Source organism: Megalobrama amblycephala, linkage group LG6, assembly GCF_018812025.1.
Source record: "Megalobrama amblycephala isolate DHTTF-2021 linkage group LG6, ASM1881202v1, whole genome shotgun sequence".
Classification (NCBI taxonomy): Eukaryota; Metazoa; Chordata; class Actinopteri; order Cypriniformes; family Xenocyprididae; genus Megalobrama; species Megalobrama amblycephala.
Window position 1 is genome coordinate 30,231,832 of NC_063049.1, and position 22,791 is coordinate 30,254,622.

Sequence of the window (22,791 nt, forward strand, 5' to 3'; positions counted from 1 at the left end):
TGAAAACATTGGAAATATTTTCTTTGTACTTTTGTCAGTTAAATATAGGTTGAAGAGAATTAACAAATCACAGATTCTTGATTTTATTGCATTTTGCAAAATGTCCTAATTTTTCTGGAAATGGTTGTAATATGGTTACATTAAAGGTGCTAAAGAGGATGTTTTGTTTTATAAATTTTTGCAATATTACTTGAAACTGTCTTTACTAACTGATAAAAGACTATTTATTAGGTGCACTGAAAGGAATAATATTAATATACATCATCTGTGCACGAGGTAGGGCCTTAAAAACATCAGCCAAACGTTTACGCGATCATCGCGTAAACGATTGGCCCTCTGGCTTGTCAATCACTGCCATGACGTTCCTTGTGAGAGACGAGCGCGGCTGCGCGCTCCAGTAACTTTCCACACTCCACAGGCGCCGCATGCAATGTTTTTGTCAGGAGTAACAACTGCAGATTATGAGTTACCTGCGGTGAGTCCGACATAATGAATCCACTAACACGATACAGCGAATGCCGGTGGTAAACACTCGTTCCAATACTCGTGCACGAGTTTTGGGAGGCGTTCCCTCGAAAAGAGGGGGGGTTGTTCTTACGCATGCGCTCATTTCAAAAACTCAGTAACAGTCTTTTGGTTTCTCAGTCGACGAAAAGATCCTCTTTATCAACCTTTAACTGTCTAGCCATAATATCTGTAAGTGTTTTTTATTATTATGTTATTATTATTCCTCATTTGTTAGCTGCTTATCATAAAATCAATCCTTTTGTGAATGTAACAAGCACGTGTAATAGTGAAAGAATATAAAGTTTGGTATAGACCTGCAGGCAGTCTCCACTGTCCCAGCTTCCTCTGGGGTCGGTCGGCGGAGTCCTGCCGGTAGCCGCTGCGGTCTGACAGGGTGGGGCTCAGTAAGGTTTGCAGGCCGCTGTTCTGCTGGGTCAGAACCAGGAAAACCATTTGAAATCATTTCATTAGAATGAAGACTCGACAACACAAAATCTTTAAAGAACAGACACTAGTACGGTTACCTCTGGCTGAGTGGGATTGTCCTGGTTATGTGCGTTGGTGTCGTCGCTGGGGACGGTGGTCTCAATGCTGGGAGGGTTCAGCAGGCGTCGGAGATCCTGCTGTTGGCTCTCTCTCAGACTGAGAATGATGCTACATGACTGCTGCTGTTTCTGAAGAAGGAAGCTGGTGTCAGTGTTTTAATTCAGTTCCTTCTGCATGTGTAATATTAAAATCTATCACAGTGCCAGTATGCTGATATGGGACTAATTCCATTGCACAGTGAGAATAAAAGCAATTGAACTGAATATAGCAGTTATATCAGTGATCCAATCACTGTGTGAGTTTTATAGCTTTGACTTTGGCCATGTTCATTTCCTACTCAAATCAGATTTCTTTGTGAGTGGAGATATCAAAGTCCCATTCAAGAAAAGTCAGTTCATTCAGTGGCTATATTTGCAGTGCCTCCAGACAGCTATTTTGGACACCCAAGTCCAGTTCTTATTAATGTGAATGATGAAATACAGAAATCTCATAAACTCATATTTTATGTTGTTTCTTATGCTCAAATAGTGTTAAAAAATATTTAAGTTGGTCCGGCCAATGTGCATGTGCAGTTCCAAGCATGTGTCTCTGGACACTGATTATGACATACAGTGACACGAGTTACACGATTGGCTCTTTTATTTAAAAGACGGGACTTATTCTGCCATATTACAAATTGCATTTTCTCCCATTCAGAGTAATATGAATGAGCAGTATTGGTATATATTCAGTCTTTGGTGATATTTACAGCTGCACAAGAAAATAAAGCTGCAAAAAGTTGTCTGAGTGAATTTCACTGGAAAAAAGTGGTATTAATGTCAATCTGTGGCGTTAGATATTGCATGAATTCTCAAACTGACTGTTTAGGTCCCACTGCAAAAAAGCTTGATACATATCAGATTTATTTCCACATATTAAAGGCACAATTTTTATTAAAATATCCAAAAACCACTAGAACAATGTTATATATTTTGTTGACTTGTGTACTTACATTATCCCAAACATTTCCAACAATGTTTAAATCTAGAGAAATCAGTCATTTTAACCAGGACACGGAGTATGTCATTGCGTTGCCTGTCAATGACATCATATGCATGCTACCTTCAATTTCCAGTTTTACCAATATCGATCTAGATTACTGCAAAGTTCAGCAAAGTTCAGCAAGTCTCTCATATCAGCGAACACACAGAGTAACATTATAACAACTTTTCAACACGCTATTTAGTATGATTGTTTTACCCCGCTAGAAATTTTACGTTCCCAGAACATTCTCAGAATGTTCCCACTGGTGTTAAGGATGTTGCCTAGTAACGTTCCCAGTAAGTTCAGAGATGGTCACGATGTGGAGTTCTTTTAAGGTTTGGGGGACGTTATTTGGCTGACCTTCACAGAACATTCAGGACGTTCTCTGAACGTTTAGGGAACCATATTTTATTTGGAAATGTTCTCAGAACATCCCTGCTGCCCTTGTCAAAAAATTATATCTAAATATATCTAAATTGACTACAAAAGTGGCTGGTCAAACAAAAACTATTTTTTCTTAAATGTCTTACAAAAAAAAAGCTCTTTACAGGTAATTCCTGGATTAATATTATGAAACCTTTTCTTTAAAAAGCAAATCTCTTGCAGTAAATCATTAGCTGACAACAGCACATGCATGCAACTAATATCACTACTGTATCACTGCATCAGCAACTACACAGTTACTGCAGTCTTTAAATAAAGTTGTAACTGTGTGTTTCTAAAGCACATTCTAATGGATTTAGTTGTCATCATGCAGTGGTCTTATTCACTGATCTCTGAATGTTGTATTTCTTTCATGTTGTTGTAGTTCTATGGTAATGCATAAAATCCTGCCCTGCTTTGATATTTTGAAAATTCTTGTCATTGTGCAAAAATTATTCAGACACTATCGTGTAGACTCACACAGACAGCACGTTCAAGCTCAAACCGTGTGCAACGTTTTGCTGCAGTTTCCGTGTTGAGCGACATGCTTCCTGGAAACGGTGTGCAACAGGTTTGAGATACATTTTCTCTTGTTTGGTGGGTGTGTCAAAAATGTCAGCCCAATCAGCATCAACATGCATATAAACCACGCGGTATTAAAGAAACAGCTCGTAAATGTAATGAACATCAAAATAAATTCACAAGAGCAAGTATATTGTTTGCACATTTATTTACATTAATGGCAAAATAACTTAAATAATAAGAGCACAAGTACAGATCTGGAACTTCTTTAAGTCTGTCTAAATATCATTTAGTAATTGCAATGTATTTTGGTCCATATCCTTTCCTTAGGAAGCTAGACACTGATTAATGTAACATAAAAATACTATACTTACATATTTTGCTATTGTATTGTGAATACTTTCATAAACTTTCACAAACACAAATTTTGGATCACAATAATTAGGAACCACAGTTTCCACAAATCCCCTCACTCAATTGAGATGTTTTATTCTGGACGGCAAGGGCAGTGACTGTAACATCGAGCATATTTTGCAGTATTAAATGTGTATTTATACCAATGTCATCAGGCTCCGAAAATTCTTCAAAAAGAACACAAAGAATGGCCTTTTCAGCTAACATCGTTGCATCTCTTGCCTCATCAGAACATGATGTTCAACGCATCACTGTTTCCGATTACAAAATTTTTTGTCTGGGCTGAACGCAGCCCAAGATTCTGCGTATGAACCTCAACAATGGTGACAAAATTTTCAGATAAACAGATTAACTCTGAGCATCAAAAGTCACAAAAAAGATTTTTGTTTATTGTCACCATTGTTGAGGATCATACACTGATTCATGATGTCTGTGTGAGTCTAAAAGATGCTGCTCAAAGCTCTATCTGTATAATGAATTAAAAAAAAAAAAAACAACTAATAGTTAATACACTCATAGTTTAGTCTCTAGAGAGATACAGTGAATCACAATCATTAAATAACCAAATTCATCTGATCAGACTTTCTCATGCACTATAACATGCATGTTTTGGAAAGCAACCAGAGAAAAATTAATGTTAAAATATCAAGAATCAAGAGCCCATCTAAATGCTCACCTCCATAACGGTGACTTCAAACTGTATTATTTTCTATAAAAGAGGCCAAGAATAAAGCCCAGAAAAAGAGGCAGACAGTAAAAAGAGGCAGAGCAATAGTTACAATCTTCTTTTACCCCTTCCTTGACCATGTGATTGAAACCCAAATGTGAGACATTCAAACTGACCATCAGAAGATTAAAACTTCCCCCACTGTACTAAAGGTGTGACAACTCGTAGACCCCCAATGTACACACATCTTGGCCTACAGGCCTTGATCACTATCAACACCTCTTTGCCTTCCAAATGGCACTTGTAGCAAGAGAGAGGGTGTTGAACATTCCCTGAAGGTCCAAAAAATAATGTTTCACAAACCTTAAAAGAACTCTACATCGTGACCGTCTCTGAACATTCTGGGAACGTTAGTAGGTGCCAGGTTACCCCGCTACCCCGTGTTCTCAGAACATTCTCAGAACGTCCCCACTGGTGTTAAGGACGTTGCCTAGTAATGTTCCCAGTACGTTCAGAGACGGTCACGATATGGAGTTCTTGTAATGTTTGGGGGACGTTATTTGGTGGACCTTCAGGAAACATTCAGGACGTTCTGGGAGTGTTTAGGGGACTATTACTATAGGATGTTCTGATATCTTCCCAAATGTCCTCTTTGTAACGTTCTTGCGCGACCATAAAATAACCAAAATAGAACGTCCCCCTAAACTCATATGGGGAATGTTATTGAATGACCAATAGAGGACTGTGTGGGAACGCTCAGTTAATGTCCCACATATACTCATTGTAATGTTCTTATGTGACCATAAAATTAACCAAATTGGAATGTCCCCCTAAAATCATATAAAGCCGAGTTCAGACTGCACGATTTTCAAAGCAGTCGGGTCACTGTTCTTTTCACACTGCATGACTATCTTGGCCAGCATTCAGTCGCTGCTGTGTTCACACTGCATGATGGATCGGCGACAGAAGGTTTCACACTGCATGACTTTACAATAGGAAGAATCACAGACAACTCTGTCTGGCACGCAAACTACGTTTCACAACCAAACACACGCGAGATGTGACAAGGAAACAACGCAATGTCACGCGTGCAAGACCGGAGTTCTCACATGAGACTGGGATTATTATTAAAAATGGTAGCCTGTAAGAAGCTTGCAATACGAATTGCGTGTGTGCTGATTTGCAGCGAAAACAAGAAAAAGAAAATAAGAATATGGAGGAGGAAATGGTTGGGGAGATGCTGATATTGTGGTCTATAACTCCTCCCCGAACTCCCCGCTGCTCTGTATCTTGCTCTCTCATTGGCTGTCGGTCATCGCCAATGTAGTTTTCAGTCAGAACACTTTTCACACAGCAGGATTTTGAATCGCCGACAGGTCCAGATATTTAGCATGCCAAATATCTCACGGGACTCGGCGGCTCGTCTGCGATTCTCTCAGATCGCGTCTTTGTTCATTCACACTGCGTGATTGTCACTTGCGTGAACGAGCAGTGTTGGGGAAAGTTACTTTTAAAAGTAATGCATTACAATATTGCGTTACTCCCTAAAAAAGTAACTAATTACGTTACTTCGTTACTTTTTATGAAAAGTAATGCGTTACTTTACTTTTGCGTTACTTTTTCTCACCGGGGCTGGGCTTGCTTGTTTGTTTGTTTTTTAATAACAACAAAAAAGTTCTATTTTTGGCAAAAAAGGCCCTTTCACACCAAAAGTGAAATCAATAAGCCTCAGGCTGAAGGAAAAGCATATTTACACCTGTACAGTAGAGGGCGCAGCTCAAACAAACCTTTCAGATGTGCTGCCGTTCTGGATTTAAGAAGAATAGGATACAGGAGAAGGAAGTTCTAGTTCTTATTTCTAAATCTAATCTAAAGTATTTCTGCTTATTAGTATGGCTGAATTAGATATATTGAAGGTCAGCAGCAGAGACATTGGTTAATAATTGAGATTAAATACATAAGGTATATTTGTGTAATTTAATATAGTGAATTATTACAGGTTTGCAAAAATTCTGAGATTGCATTTCACTGTTTTTATTCATTTTGAGGAATACTGAATGTTTTTGTGCAAGTGAGATGAGTAAATGCATGTTCACATTTAGTCTAGAACTACAATAACCATCATGCTTACACAGCGCACACAATATCTCTGCACTTTATTTCTCACAACATGGGGACAACATGTCAGTCAATAAATGTGAAAAAGTAACTTGCGTTACTCATTTGAAAAAGTAACTTAGATATTTTGTTGTAAATTGAAAAAGTAATGCGTTACTTTACTAGTTACTTGAAAAAGTAATCTGATTACGTAACTCAAGTTACTTGTAATGCGTTACCCCCAACACTGTGAACGAGCACTGATTTGCCTGTGATTTAGGGCATTTGTTGGCGATTTCTCAAAACCTGTCGGCGAGCCAAAATCGTGTGAACTCAGCTTAAGGAACCTTGAACTGCAGCACTTTCATTACCAAAAGAGGACGTTTTAGGAATGTAAAATAAAGTTTGAAGCCACCGTTATGGAGGTGAGATTTTGCTTTAGATGGGCTCTTGATTCTCTCTCATTCAACGTTACATTTTCTTTGGCTGATTTAACTGTGTGATTGAGACATGCTTGTTATAACAAAAAAATAAATAAAAAAATGCAAGAGAAATTCTGATCAGATGAATTGGGTTGTTTAGTGCTGGTGATTCAATCATCATGGAGTGTCTGGATCATCACCAGAGTCTAAACTATGAGTGTATTAAATATTAGTTTTGTATTAATTAATGGTTAAGTTTTTTTTTATTTTATTTTTTATTCATTATACAAGAAGGGTTTTGAGCAGTGTCTTTTAGACTCACACAGACATCATGAACCAGCGTATGAACCTCAACAATGGTGACAATAAACAAAAATCGTTTTTGTGACTTTGGTAGCTTGTTTTGTGATGTTCAGAGTTAATCTGTTTATCTGAACATTTTGTCACCATTGTTGAGGTTCATACACAGAATCTTGATGTCTGTGCGAATCTACATGATGAAAATGACGAATAAAAACTCTCAAAATGTCAAAGCAGGACAGGTTTTTATCCATTATCATAGAACTACAACATAAAAAAATATAATATTTTATATTTATGACCAACCAAATACTTCTGATCAAATTTAAGATCAAAGTGTCAAGGGTCAGGAGCCCAACTAAAGCAAGTGCTTACCTCCATAGCGGTGACATTTATAAATTTTGATAAAACATCAACCACTCAATAAGAAGATTTGTATGAAAGAAATAAAGTCAGAGTGGTTTGTAATAAGTGAAGATGCAGAGATCTAGAGATCTGTTAGTGTTTAATGTTCTGTTTCTGTTATCTGAGTTTTGTGAGGTTACCATTGTGCTGGAGAGTAGAGCCTGTGCTTCAGTCAGTGATGAACCAGAAACACTGATGATCTGCTGTGTGTCGCTTTATATAAAGACTGCAGTAACTGTGTAGTTGCTGATGAAGTGATACAGCAGTTATATTAGTTCATGCATGCATGTGCTGTTGTTGGTTAATGACTTACTGCAAAAAATTGTATTTTAAAGAAAAGGTTTCATTATATTAATCCAAAAATTACCTGTAAAGAGCTTTTTTTTGTTTTTTTATAAGAAAAAATAGTTTTTGTTTGAACAGCCACTTTTGTAAGTCATTTTAGCTCTAATTTTCAATTTAATTTTTTTGACAAGGGCAGTGGGGACATTCTGAGAACATTTCCAAATAAAGTATGGTTCCCTAAACGTTCAGAGAATGTTCTGAATGTTCTGAATGTTCTGTGAAGGTCCACCAAATAACGTCCCTCAAACCTTAAAAAAACTCCACATCATGACCATCTCTGAACTTACTGGGAATGTTACTAGGCAACATCCTTAACACCAGTGGGGACATTCTGAGAATGTTCTGGGAACATAAAATTTCTAGCGGGGATAGGCACTCCCCTCCCATTTTCATTATTAAACACTTGCAGTCTGTATAATTCATAAACACAACTTCATTCTTTATAAATCTCTCCAACAGTGTGTAATGTTAGCTTTAGCCATGGAGCACTATCAAACTCATTCAGAATCAAATGTAAACATCCAAATAAATACCATACTTACGCGATTAGACATGCTGCATGACGAACACTTTGTAAAGATCCATTTTGAGGGTTATATTAGCTGTGTGAACTGTGTTTATGCTGGTTAAAGCAAGCACGAGCTCCGGCGGCAGGGAGCACGAGAATTTAAAGGGGCCGCAGCCTGAATCGGCGCATATTTAATGATGCCCCAAAATAGGCAGTTAAAAAAATGAAAAAAAAAAAAAAATCTATGGGGTATTTTGAGCTGAAACTTCACAGACACATTCAGGGGACACCTTAGACTTATATTACATCTTTTAAAAAGACATTCTACGGCACCTTTAAGTGTAACATAACCAGATATTGTCATTAAACCTTTTCAATTACAAATTATTTGTGCTAACTAGCTTTGATTTGGTATTAACTTTGAAGTGCTACTTTTGCAATGTTGAATAAGCAACCTCTAGTGGCAAAAATTACATATTGTGCCTTTAAAGTGGACCAGATTGGAATTGACAATGTCAGATTCAATGTGAGATCAAATCCGATTTGGGACACACTGAGATGTAGAGTGAATGGAGCAACTGTTTTCAGTTTAGTGGGGTAAATGTCATGACTCTCAGGAGTGTGAGAGCCATGGTGTTTGTGTTTGTGTAGACTCACGGCTCGTATGCGTTTCAGGCACTTCTTTAACCACATGCGTATGGTTTGTTTGGCCACCTCCTCCTCTATAGTGTATTCAAGCTGCTCTCGTGCTAACAGCTCCTCCAGCTGAAGACTCTTCCGGATATCAACCGAGCGGTACGACAACATGCTGAAACGCACAATTAACAACTTCAAATAGGCTACAGAACAAGCTTAGGGACCAATATGAACCACATAATAGCGAATGATGGACCCTTTCAGGGTTTGTTCTTTTTGATCTGGGGAAGAAGATTAGAGTTTTGATAGTAACTCTATTCCAAAATAGGAAATTTTGATTTGACATGACATGAACTCAAAAATGTGCTATAATGAATACCACAGTCCTTTCTAACCTCAGTACATCATGGAAGGTGACATCTCCTCCATTGTGCAGCCGCTCCATCTCGTAACACATGTGTTTGAAGAGAAGCTTATCTTTGTCCAGGTCAACTTCCAGACGACCCCTCAGCAGACGGAGCAGAAACTTCACCCGAGAGGTTGGAATCACTCCCTGTATCAAAATCATTCAGATCTATTGCTGATGCTGGTTTCAGAAAACTTGTCATAACAGTAAATACCTTCTCAAACAGCAACAACAACAAAAAAGCTAAGCACTGTAAGAAGATTCTCAGACTATCAATCTGTTCCTAGTAGGCTGCCTATCTAGACAGCATTTTAAGGGATCAAAGGCAAGTTCCTTTTATTAAATTCTAAGGAAACATCATATGTATCCTTAGCAAAGCGGGCAATTCCAGAATGCTTTGTGATTAACTATGAATGGTAGAATAGAAATATATAGATATATATATAATTATAAATAGATATAAATAGTTTAATCTAAACTAAATTATTAAATTAAATTCTAAATTATTTGTATACACAGTGTATTTTATGCATATTAGAGTATTGCGCATTTAGCTTACAAACATGTTAATGACAAACTCTACTGGCCAAAACTGCATTTCATTTTTTTTTTTTGGTAACTTTTGATTTCATCCAAAATAGTTTTGGAGGACAAAAATCACTGACCGAAACAGTGACATTTAATTAGCACTTCTCTGATGATGCGTTTTGGCTCTATCAGTGTGCTACAACAGGTAAACATGTCAGACACTTGTCCATGACCAAAAAAGGATGCTAGAGTAGCAATATGTAAAATCTGTTTGGCTGAAATAAAAAAAGAGGCAGGCAGCTTGTTGTCGAAGAACTTTACTTTGACTGGTTTAATTTATCACCAAACGCATTGCTAGTAAAAACCGGTTGCTGCCTATGCAGCGTTACAAATCAGCTTTTTGAGGTTCCATCACAGTCAGGATGACACCGAAGCAGATCACTAGATTTTGGACCAAAGCTCATGTTTCTAATTATGGACCTAGTCCTTCCTGTGCTCAGCTGTTACAGTCTTATGGTTTCAAGTGTTTCTAGCTGATCGCAGAACTGCTGGTTGACTCATTAAGGTCAGAAAATGACTGGTGTGCCTCATTTAACTCATATACACGAGCAGATATTACTGATCCTACGGGGGAGGTCAAATCTGCACGCACTTCTCTCTGCTGCTCTCAATAAGGCTGTTTCCTCCTAATGAAGATGACAGTTCAACACCTCTCACTATCTGTGACAGGCAGTAATAACCTCCAATTACTCTGGAGGTGAGAATGTCGATGCGTGTGATTCATTCATTTGCAGCTTCAGAGCCGGTGCGGAGAGCACACATGGGTATTAACTCAAAATCATCCCTGCTGACAGCCGCTGATCACAGGCACATCCCCTCCTCCTCCTCCTCACCTCCCGCTTGTCATCCACCATGTTCCAAATGATCTGGAAGTGACGCAGGTCGTTGTAACTTAGCAACTGGTCCTCTTCGGTAGAGTAGAACAAAGAGAAATTCTCCACAATGATAGCTGAGGGGGAGATAAAGTAATTAGGGTTGGGTTAGCTTTCAGCTAGGCTCTCAGTGCTTAAAGTCCCCATGAAATTGAAGGTTTTTGGCTTTTAGTATGAATATGTTAGCCTTAAGGTTATCTATAAGCTAGCGTGCTCCACAACAATGACAAAACGTACAGTCTCTCACTTCCGCCAATATGGATCAACGATTTTGATGACATTTCTCTGCACTTCAGCTTCTCATCAGATTTTCTGTTCAATCAAATGCTTTCTAGAATCTAAAGCGTCCCTTACACTATAAATAGACGCTGAAGCTGGGGCTGAAATCGGTCACATGTTCAGAGAATTACTATGTTCTATATGGTGAATGGCACATAGTGCACTATACAGGGGATAGGGAATGATTCAGAATGATTCAATGATTCAGTGTAAATATGCTTTCCATTGGGCGAATGAAGTCTGGTTTCATGTTACTGTCATGCAAACCATCACAGCACGCACACAGTCTGCTCTGCTCCGGTTCAGAGACACAATAGCACAGAGCGGATCATATGCGCGAGTCGGCACAGACCACAAAACATATCGGACCCATTTGAATTCTACACAGAATGCTATATTTTGAAGCAATATGGAGGAGATTAGGAAGAGAAACTGTTAGACAGACTTGGCAATAGAAACAGCACTGATGAGTAGAAGAAATAACACTGGTGCCATGCACCAACATAAATTACACACTTTTCAAACTACATGTCCTCAGCATAATTATGTTCACTGTTTTTCTTTAGTAACAGTTTCATATTTAATCCAAAAAGGGGAATCTATTAAACCAGGGGTGTCAAACTCATTTTAGGTTGGGGGCCGGATTTGAAAAAAATAACCATGTGCGGGCCGAATTAATTAAAAAAACAAAAACAAAACAAAAGAACCCTTAGTGCGCTGATAGTTGCATTAATATTAACCATATGAACAACAAATTAATTTGCAAGAAAACTAGTACACTGCTCATTAAAACTGCATTTGTTTTTACAGATGCAGTTGTTAAAAAAATGTTAGATTTTTAAAATAATGCTTTCTTAAATATTTTTTTATTAGTGACGCACCTATTTTGATTTTTCGTGGCCAAGAAGCAAATTGGCCGATTCTAATACTGGTTGCAGATTTTTTTTTAAAGCAAATTTATTTGTTGTTTATTTGTTCCAAAAATATGTGTAGCTCTTTGATATTAGAGGCAAAAACTGCATTTTTATCACAATCCCAAAAAAGATGTTATGCACATGAGTATGAGCAGTTGTTTTTAATTTAAATTATTGTATAATTTCAAGATTAACAGCAAAAACAGCATGACTTTAGCTTTGTGAAATTATGCTACACAAGACACCTGCACAAAACAAAATCAGCAGACGGACTGAATGAAAATGCAAATTCACTCTCTGACAGTAGGTGCCGCATATGGAACAGCAGTCATATAGCGTTTCCATGATCACCGCTATGCACAAAGCAGTGATGCATTTATAAATAGGCTACTACTTTATACGGAGATAAGAGGAAAAGTAATCAAAACTTTTCTGAAGACAGTTCCCTTCAGAGATGCATTCATTTCAACCCCAATTCAATATTTATATTCTTCCTATTTTTCACAAACAGTGAAAAAGCTCTTTACAGGTAAATCCAGGATTAACACTATAAAACCTTTTCTTTAAAATTCCAGTAAATCATTAGCCAACAACAGCACATGCATGAGCTAATGTAACTGCAACAGTGCAACTACACAGTTACTGCAGCCTTTACATAAAACAATATACAGCATAACATCAATGCCTCTGGATCATCACTGACTGAAGCACAGGCTCTACTCTCCAGCACAATGGTAACCTCACAAAACTCAGATAAGAGAAACAGAAGATTAAACACTAACAGATCTCTAGATCTCTGCATCTTCACTTATTACAAACCACTCTGACTTTCTTTCTTTCATACAAATCTTCTTTATGAGGTGCTGATGTTTTATCAAAATGTATAGATGTCACCGTTATGGAGGTAAGCGCTTGCTTTAATAAAAAAAAAAAAAAAAATCTGATCACATGGATTTGGTTGCTCATTGTTGATGATTTTGTCATCATACAGTGGTCTTATTCACTGAATATTGTATTTTTTTTTTCATGTTGTAGTTTTATGATAATGCCTAAAACTCTGTCCTGCTTTAATATTTTTAAAGCTTTTATCCTTATGCAGAAATTATTCAGACAGCATCATGTAAGATTCACACAGACTTCAAGATTCTGTGTATGAACCTCAACAATGGTGACAAAATTTTCAGAAACAGATTAACATCACAAAACAAGCTACTAAAGTCACAAAAAAGATTTTTTTTTATTGTCACCATTGTTGAGGTTCATACGCTGATTCATGATGTCTGTGTGAGTCTAAAAGACACTGCTCAAAACTCTATCTGTATAATGAATAAAAAATAAAAAAAACCCATTAAAGCAAAACTAACATTTAATGCTCTCATAGTTTAGTCTCTGGAGAAGATCAGTGAATCAGACACTCCATGATGATTGAATCACCAGCACTAAACAGCCCAAGTGATCTGGTCAGACTTTCTCTTGCATTTTTTGCTATAATAAATATGTTTTGGAAACAGTTAAAGCAGCCAGAGAAAATCTAATGCTAAAATGTCAAGAATCAAGAGCCCATCTAAAGCTAATGCTCACCTCCATAACGCTGACTTCAAACTTTATTATTTTTTATAAAACAACCACGCAGAAGGCGACGTTCTTGTGACCTTGCACAACTTTGCTTAAAAGTTCTCTAAAAGTTCTGAAATTTTACAGAACATTTGGGACATAAAACGTCCTCTTTTGGTAGTGAAAGTGCTGCAGTTCAAGGTTCCTTATATGACTTTAGGGGGACATTCCAATTTGGTTAATTTTATGGTCACATAAGAACGTTACAATGAGGATGTTTAGGACATTGAGCATTGCCACATGGTCCTCTTTTGGTCATTTAATAACATTCCCCATATGAGTTTAGGGGGATGTTCTATTTTGGTTACTTTTTGGTCGCACGAGAATGTTACAAAGAGGACATTTGGGAAGTTAACAGAACGTCCTATAGTAATAGTCCCCTAAACATTCCCAGAACATCCTGAACATTCCCCAAACCTTAAAAGAACTCCACATCATGACAGTCTCTGAAAGTTCTGGGAACATTACTAGACAACGTCCTTAATACCAGTGGACGTTCTGAGAATGTTCTGGGAACGTAAAATTTCTAGCGGGGATAACCTGTCACCTAGTAACGTTCCCAGAAGTTCAGAGACGGTCACGATGTGGAGTTCTTTTAAGGGTTGGGGGACATTATTTGGTGGACCTTCAGGGAATATTCAAGACGTTCTGGGAATGTTTAGGGGACTATTACTATAGGACGTTTTGATAACTTCCCAAATGTCCTCTTTGTAACATTCTTGCATGACCATAAAATAACCAAAATAGAACGTCCCCCTAAACTCATATCGGGAACGTTATTAAATGACCAACAGAGGACCATGTGGGAATGTTCAGTTAATGTCCCAAATATCCTCTTTATAACATTCTTATGTGACCATAAAATAACCAAAATGGAATGTCCTCCTAAAATCATATAAGCAACCTTAAACTGCAGCACTTTCATTACCAAAAGAGGACGTTTTAGGAACGTCCTGAATGTTCTGTAAAGGTTCGGAATTTTCGTCACCTTTAGAGAACTTCTAGGGAACGTTGCGCAAGGTCCTGAGAACGTTGCCTTCTATGTGGGCTGCCGCTCATAAGTTTGGGATCAGGAAGATTTTAAAAGAATTAGCTTTTTTTTTTTAAAAAGTCTCATCTGCTCACCAAAGCTGCATTTTTTTGTTAAAAAAATACACACACAAAAGCAGTAATATTGTGAAATAGTATTATAATTTAAAATATCTGTTTTCTATTTGAATATATTTTAAAATGTAACTTATTCTTGTGTTGGCAAAGCTGAATTTTTAGCATCATTACTCCAGTCTTCAGTGTCACATGATGCTTCAGAAATCATTCTAATATGCTGATGTGCTGCTCAAGAAACATTTATTATTATTATCAATGTTGAAAACAGTTGTGTAAAATTTTTCCCCCAGGGTTCTTTGATGAATATTGATGTAAATTTATGAAAGTTCAAAAGAACAGCATTTATCTGAAATAGAAACTTTTGTGTCATTATACATGTCTTTACTGTCACATTTGATCAACTGTATGCATCCTTGCTAAATAAAAGTATTAATTTCTTTAATTCTTAAAAAAAAATTCTTACTGACCCCAATAAATACATTAAAATATTATTGATCCCAAACTTTTGAAAAAAGTCTCTTCTCACCAAGGATGCACAGTAAAAATAGTAATATTGTAAAATATTACTACAGTTTAAACTGTTTAACTGTTTTCTATTTGAATATATTTTAAAATGTAATTTATTCCTGTGATGCAAAGCTGAATTTTCAGCAGCCATTACCCCAGTCTTCAGTGTCACATGATCCTTCAGAAATCATTCTAATCATTCTAACTTGGTGTTAAAGAAACATTTCTTAGTATTAATGATCAGAACAGTTGTGCTGCTTGATATTTTTAAAACTGTGATTGTGATCACTTTTTTTCAGGATTCCTTAATGGATATAAAGTTCTAAAGAACGGTATTTATTTGACATAAAAAGCTTTTGCAACATGAAAGTATTTACTGTCATTTGTGATCAATTTAATCAATCCTTGCTAAATAAAAGCATTAATATCTTTAAAAAAAACAAACTCACCCCAAACTTTTAAATAGTGTCAATTAACCAGACCAAAAAAAAAATTCCATTTGTTTTTATCCAACTTACTTACATTGTTTAACTAATGAACCTTATTGTAAAGTGTTACCCCATTTTCAAATAAATTTTGATTGTTGCACAAGTCAGCTTGCTATTTAAGCAGCCTGGTGTGAACACCAGCACACCACAACATATGCTGGTGACCAATAATATATACATCTGTATACATCTGTATAGTCCATAAACCAAAAGCGTTGTTAAAACTGGCTTTGACCCAAAGTGATTCAAAGCTTCATTCATATTCAGTAGTGACCAGGGCTGAACTACGAGAGAAAGTCAGAGGAAGGAACCTCTCTGTTCTGGGAAAAAAGAGATAATAAACATGGAAGGACGTCAGGAAGAATAATGAGCAGCGATATTGTATTTTATGAGCTAGTTTGGCTAGCGTCTAAAGCGGGAGGAAATTAGATGGCACCCTGGGAGATGAAACAGGATATTGTGTCAGCGGTCAGGGGAAAGAGGTGCTTACCTACGAGCAGGTTGAGCATGATGTAAGCAATGATGACATAGAAGGAGCAAAAGTAAATGAGGGCGCCAGCATAGTTTCCGCAGTCCGTCTCCCAGTAGCGATGTTTGTCCGGGGTGCAGAATGGCGCCTGCACCTGGGGAACAAGGCAGACAAACAAACATAATCAACACATGGGGCTTGCAGCTGATGTGCTTTGATTTAAATAAATCATTCAGAAGTGTATAGAATGAAACCAGATTTTTTTTAAATGATTTTCACAGCAAGCACGCTTGTTTGCGGGCAAAACGGGGCTGCCATCCAATCTCTTACCATGCAGTCATGCATGATCTTATTCCAGTCTTCACCTGTGACTATTCGAAACAGTACAGTGATGGCTTTCCCCGCAGTGGAGAAGTTTGCGTGCCTGTTGGCGAAAGAAGAAAAGGTAACAGCTCAAGCAGAGTCACTTCCTCTCATGCTGTCAGCTTCACCTGAAAATTGATTCTATGAAATGCAAGTAGGGCGTTCAAGCAAAACGTTTAGACAACACCAATTATATCAGCGCTGTGGGTAGAAGTAAGTGTTACAAATCTCGCCTCTGGCACGCTGACACAGTCAAATCATTGCCTCCGTGTGTCATATGACAGCTCACCTGTTAATGTTTTCGCCGTATTTGACAGTGCCGAAAAGGACAACGCCAGCGAATGCGTAGCACAGCAACAGCAAGAACATGCCCACGATAATAAAGAAACTCTTGTACATGCTGACAACCACAGTTAGCAAAAGCATCTTTAACGTCACCTGTAAATACAAGACAGCTCAGTGGTGAAGGAAATGCACTGTAGGGTTTGAAGTGGGTGAGGAAATATAATTTTCATGTTATGTTGCATATTTTTACAAGCATAATCATTAAGGGAATACTCACATGCTTCCCACATATGGTGAAAAACCTGAATACTATCACACATGTGCCCATCATGTATGTGTAAGCATTCTAAAGAAAGAGAAATTCAAGGCATTTATTTGTAATATAACGCACATTTAACCTCAAAGTGCTGTACTGTGCATCACAAAACAAAGCAAAATCATGTATATTAAATTTAGATCATAATAATTGTACCTTTGTGAATCTGAAATTGAAACAACAGATCATTGTTTTTTTCTACTGTTTAAACAGCAGTGCCTTTTCGGTCTGACATGTATGATAGGCTACAAATTTCAATTAATTTGGTATCGAAGTTTACTAGAAATTATTTAACCTTTTGTATAACAATTGTAGATGTACACAATCAGTTTTTATTTAACCATATTTTTTATTCTAGCAAACTTTATATTCATAAATGTAAGTGCCTTAAAACAAAGATCTTTGAGTTTTACAAAAATTAAAGGTAAAGGAAAATTGTTTCCTTTAATTTATCAGAAGACCTCAATAAATAAGCTGACGTTGTTTTCATTCATTATTTTGTTAATCTGAAAAACATTGTTTTATTTTTGTGTAGTGCTCTTTTATTTGATTTTGTATTGCCTAATTGTAATTGTGCAAGAAATCTCTTTAAAAAGAAGCTCAAATCATTAAGTTAAAAGGTACAAAAAAAAAAAAAAAGCATGACATTTTAGCAAGTACCTGTAAAGCAAAGTGCAAAACGATCCATATGACTCCCAGGGATGTGACAAGTAGGTCATATCTGTTTCTCCTGCTCTGCCAGTATCCGGCTGGTGACATGGCTATCAGCTTCATAGTCACCTGCAGCAGAGGAAATTTAATTATGTCATGACCGTACAATACTTCAGAAAGACCTCATGAACTGCACAGCCTCTGGTGAATTTTAAAACTTTTTTTTGTGGCTGTAAAAAAAATCTGGCTTGGGCTGACTTATGAAAGAACAGGAAACAGTAACACTTTTACCTCCAGAACAAAAATGAAAGTGAAAACCACAGACATTGTGGCCAAGGGAAAAGTAACCAGGTCACCTTCATCCCACTGTAACACATACACAAAAAATTATTTGTAATGTTAGTGCTAAGGTACAACAAAAAATGTGTTTTGTTGCTGTAAACTTCCTCACCTTAACAGACAGAAGGACAGACTGTGCTAACACCAGCACTGCGATACCTCGCTTGAAAAAGGGATGCTGGGTGATGTCGTACATTTTCGCTCGGAATCCACCATTTTCTGCAAAGGCAAGAGAAGGAATTTCAGTTTTGAAAGAACAGAAAATTAGGGCTTTTCAGAATGAACTGCTACTGTAGTTGTAAAACAAAGACCTGGTCAAAATCCCCTGACCTTCAGAATAATTTCTGTGCTCTCTTTTATCGTCAATGAGAGACTGTTCATTCAATGCACTCGGTAAGAGCTTTACCCTTGGCCTTGCTTTTACAGATCCGCCGCATCATCGTTTTGCTGTCTTTTAGCTTAAGGTCACAAGGTCTGAGTGTCATTCATCATACACTGTAATCACAAGTTCATTTCAACAGCCACAGAACACAGACAGATTATTTGAAGCTGGTTTCAATAGAGTTGGAATTGATGTGGTTACTCTGCCGAGTGCTGACCAAGGTATTGATTTTTCTCTTATTCCAATGTGCAGACTACCTGGCAGGAAGCACAAAAAGAAGCTTCGTTGACTGCCATTCACAGCTCTCTATAGCTATCCCTCATTTTAGTACTTGTACGGCATGCACTGAACATTATTGCAGCAGTATTATTTTAGCATTATTTATATACTATTATAGCATTTATCACGATTAAAGGTCTCTGACGCTCATACACTTTTAGGGCAGAAAAAAAAAGAAACTTCTATGGTTGGACTGCTAAATATTATTATTATTAGTAGTAGTAGTAGTAATAGTAGTAATGATGTTTGCTTTTTGAGACTGTTTGAAGGAAATTTAATTTAAGTCAGAAGGTTGCATAACTTGCAGTGTGGCAAAATGCGTTTTGTTTTGTTTGAACAAAATTAGATTTCCGTTATCAGTATTGGAGGAAGAGCACACTGCCTCCATGCTGATAGTGAAAAGCCCTTGGTTCAGCCCATTGTTTACAAAGGCTGCATAGATGAACAATTCTATTGTAATTTACAAAGAACTGCAGCATGTTTTTCTATTGGTTAAAATGATAATTGAACAAGCCAGACGTACTTAATGACTAAGAAAAGAAAAGAAAAGAAAAGTACTGAAAATCTGTTCATTGCAGCTCTTGGAATTTGGTTCAAAACATATCAATCAAACATGTCAGTAGATTGGAGAATTTTTTGTGTCTAATTGCCACATAAAATATGCCTGGATAATTGCCTACTATGATAATTGTGTTTATTCTTTCCTGCTGTTATGAAACATGTCTTTGAAGTGTCTGTTTCCAGGCGAGCCAACGGCAGTCAAACATAAAAACATAATGAGCTACTGCCTTTACCGCAGAGCCTGCGACTGCCAAATCAATCAGTCAGTCAATCTATGGGAGACACAGGGAGAATCGCTCTCCTCTCTTTGACTCTAAGGTGCCCACGGAGCCCAAAGTCATTCATACTACAGGCAGCTATAACTTCTGACTCAGAAGTGAAGTGGTTATTATCAAGTGTGTGATTGCCTTGGGGGTGTACCCACCGCTGAAAGCTTAAATTTAGTTTGTTCTCTACTATGGCAGAAGAGAGCTGATTAAATGCTTCAGGAAACACATGCAAAGCAGGGAAGGCTCATTAGCCAGGAGAGGAAGAAGGGAAGATGGAGGGAGGGAAAAAAAGAGAAAGAAAGAGATGAGAGACTGAGAGGCTGCTGCTGAATAATACAGTACACTCGCTGCTCTGGTGACGTTTATCCAGTTACCTGCAGAACTCCTTCTGAAAGACGCTTTAGTTGTCTTCAGATGTTTTTGATGGACAAAATAACAAACAGTCTGATGCAGTTTATACTTTAATGTAATTAAAATATATTATTATTCTTGCAACTACTTTATTCTCTGTTGCTCAAACACATGATGGCATCAAAACGGCAATAAAGCAACATTACGGTGGTGCACAAATAGACATTTAAATTCTGGAGAGCTCCAGTGAGCACTTACCTGGACGTGGGGGAAGGTGGAGGGGCTGAGCAATCTTCAGACGACTTTTCAAATCTTCCCATCTCCTCTGATCCACAGTCAAAAGAGCTGTGCCCTAAACAAACACATTTAGCACATCTGATCAGGGAACAGCATACAAACATAACTACTAATCAACTAGCAGTAAGAAAACTGCCCTACCTTATTTTCATTAAAGTTGGCTATGACAACACCAACAAAAAGGGTGAGCCCAATCATACAGCCCAGGAACACAAAGACATGGATGTAGATGCCATGAATCTGAGACAATTGAAGGTCCTGATCAGTACAGCCCAGATCAATTAATTTAGTGGTATAGAGGTCACTGTTAAAAAAAAAAAAAGTAACTTACCGGTCCCACTCTGTGTATGATGACGTCTCTCACTTCCACCCAACCCTTCAGAGATAGCACCTCAAACAGAGCCAGCATGGCATTGCCTACATTATCGAAATTGAAGTTTCGAGGGTTTGCCCTAAAAACAGCAGTAAAAAAATTTATTTGGGTGAAAGATGAAACAGACATTTATTTGTTATATTCCCCCTAAAGCAGATTTAAAATGTGACTTTTTTTGTCAACTGTTCTCTTGGTTAAGGTCAAAAAACACTGATCCATACATTACAAAACAAACATTTCAGTCCCTTCTTGTAATCTTAAGTTTTATTCGGTATCAAAATGTTATAGTCTCTGTCTGCCTGTCTGTGTGTGTGTGTGTGTGTGTGAGTGAGGACTGGGGACATGCTGCTCTACTGGCTGAACACAAACACAAAAATGCCTTTCCTGTTACCACGCAAAGTGCTCAAAGATAAAAGAGCGTCAATCTTTCTCTCTCTCTCTCTATTTTATTCAGCCTTAGCAGAAACCTTGACCGTTCTAGAAGTGCTATGGACCCATGTGTGTGTTTTGGTGGTCTTCATTATTTAATGTCTTACAAATAATTTGCCATTGTGTTGCCACAAATCTCTAAAGCAATAACAGAATCATTGGTGTGTGGGTGTATGATTGTGTGTTGTTTGTGTTTATGCCTGAGGGAAAGATATATCAGCCCCCTGCTTTGTGCCCACGACAAACCGTACAACTGTACTGCAACTCTGACTATTGCTTATGGGGAAAATACATATAAAAGATTATGAAAATGTTGTGCTGTTTATGCAATGAGAACATTCATAATACTGGTTTGTGCTGCCACAGATGAGATGTTACTACAGGGATTTCTCAAAAAGACCTCAACACTGAACACAGGTTCGGTTTGTGTTGAATTATTCAGTGCTGTAAAAGAAAATGAATTAAGTTTGTTTGTGAAAAATGAATGTCCAAAATATTTTTCTTTCAAATGTTCTAATTCCATTAGTCAAGTTGATATCAAAAATTTTGTTTTGCATTAATCAGATGATAAGTTCCATGCAAAAGTCACTGGTGGTTTCCAGGGCTTTGCTATGTGGTTGCTAGGGTGTTGCTAGAGTGTTCTAGTAGTTGCCAGGACATTGCTATGCTATGTATCGGAAGGGTGTTCTCCTAATTTTATTTTGAGTTGTTACCACACAGTATTCTGAGTGGTTACCATGGCATTTCTATGTGGTTGTTATTTTGTTCTGAAGACTTCTGGATGGTTCCCAGGGCATTGCTATACAGTTTCTAAGGTGTTGTCACCTTATTCTGGGTGGGTGCCACAAAGTTACTATGTGGTTTCTAATTTGTTCTTGGAAGCTGCAATCATGCTCTGAGTGGTTGCCAAGGTGTTCCTATTTAGGTTTTAAGGTGTTCTAAGTTGTTGAGAGGATTCAGGGTGGTTGCCATGAGTGTTGCTGTGTGGTCGCTATTTTGTTCTGATGAGTTGCTAGAATATTCAGAGTGGTTGCCAGGGTGTAACAATGAGGTTGCTATTTTGTTCTGAGGTGTTGTTAGAGTGTAAGTGGTTGTATACTGGTCCTTACTAGTCTTGATGATATTCTGGTCCCTAAATATGACTCCCTTATTCAATGTGTTTCTATTGGTTTGTATGCCTGTTTTATCAGTGGACAGACAAAATTCAATATATACTACTTAGAAAGTAATAGCACATCTCAACAAGTCACACAGTTTGAGGTATCATTGATGTCCGTACAGGGTGGAGTAATTTTAAGTATAAGAAACAGTTAAAGTGATGCTTGCTTTGAAAAAAAAAAGAGAGAGAGAGAGAGAGAGAGAGAGAACATTCCTGTTCCGTTTCATACCAAACTCTTGGCACCCAGAATCCTGGTTTCTTCTCCCCTGGCCTGAGCTTTAAATTCAGGTTTTTTGAAATGCTCACATTGATTCTAAAGATGCCGTGGCAGTCTTCCTGAAAAGTTCACAAAGCACAATATTTTAGTGAAGTACAGAAGAGCCTCCACTCCACTCCACAGTTTGAAAAGTTGCAAGAATTGCCTTATACCTTGCTGGATATATGGGGATCATTACATTTGGCAAGCTTTCCAGCGAAGAGTTGCACCCCAAAGGTTGCAAACACCAGCATTAGTGTCAGAAGAAGAATAGAAACCTGTTTGGGAAATCAATAATCCAGTCTACAGCAAAATGGCTTTCCCACAAAACCTGGTCATTACATTACTCTCATATACAGTAACACTATAATAAGCTCACAGAAAAGTACCCAACGGGAGCAAAGCTTTAATAAAGAAGGTCC

General features: G+C 37.5%; 1 protein-coding gene across 2 annotated transcripts in view; it reads right to left on the minus strand.

Moving 5' to 3' along the window:
- nalcn (sodium leak channel, non-selective) overlaps positions 1–22,791 on the minus strand; it is a 111,378-nt gene that overhangs the window by 1,567 nt on the left and 87,020 nt on the right. For both annotated transcript variants that reach the window (XM_048193844.1, XM_048193843.1), the window contains 17 exons: positions 22,543–22,647; positions 22,343–22,449; positions 20,484–20,604; positions 20,294–20,392; positions 20,114–20,207; positions 18,126–18,232; positions 17,966–18,040; positions 17,684–17,803; positions 16,985–17,053; positions 16,712–16,860; positions 16,390–16,483; positions 16,081–16,213; positions 10,643–10,758; positions 9,211–9,368; positions 8,837–8,987; positions 1,032–1,181; positions 822–933 (listed from right to left, as the gene is read on the minus strand). In XM_048193844.1, coding sequence (XP_048049801.1) covers positions 822–933; positions 1,032–1,181; positions 8,837–8,987; positions 9,211–9,368; positions 10,643–10,758; positions 16,081–16,213; positions 16,390–16,483; positions 16,712–16,860; positions 16,985–17,053; positions 17,684–17,803; positions 17,966–18,040; positions 18,126–18,232; positions 20,114–20,207; positions 20,294–20,392; positions 20,484–20,604; positions 22,343–22,449; positions 22,543–22,647 — 1,960 coding nt within the window. The remainder of the gene's footprint in view (positions 1–821; positions 934–1,031; positions 1,182–8,836; positions 8,988–9,210; positions 9,369–10,642; positions 10,759–16,080; positions 16,214–16,389; positions 16,484–16,711; positions 16,861–16,984; positions 17,054–17,683; positions 17,804–17,965; positions 18,041–18,125; positions 18,233–20,113; positions 20,208–20,293; positions 20,393–20,483; positions 20,605–22,342; positions 22,450–22,542; positions 22,648–22,791) is intronic.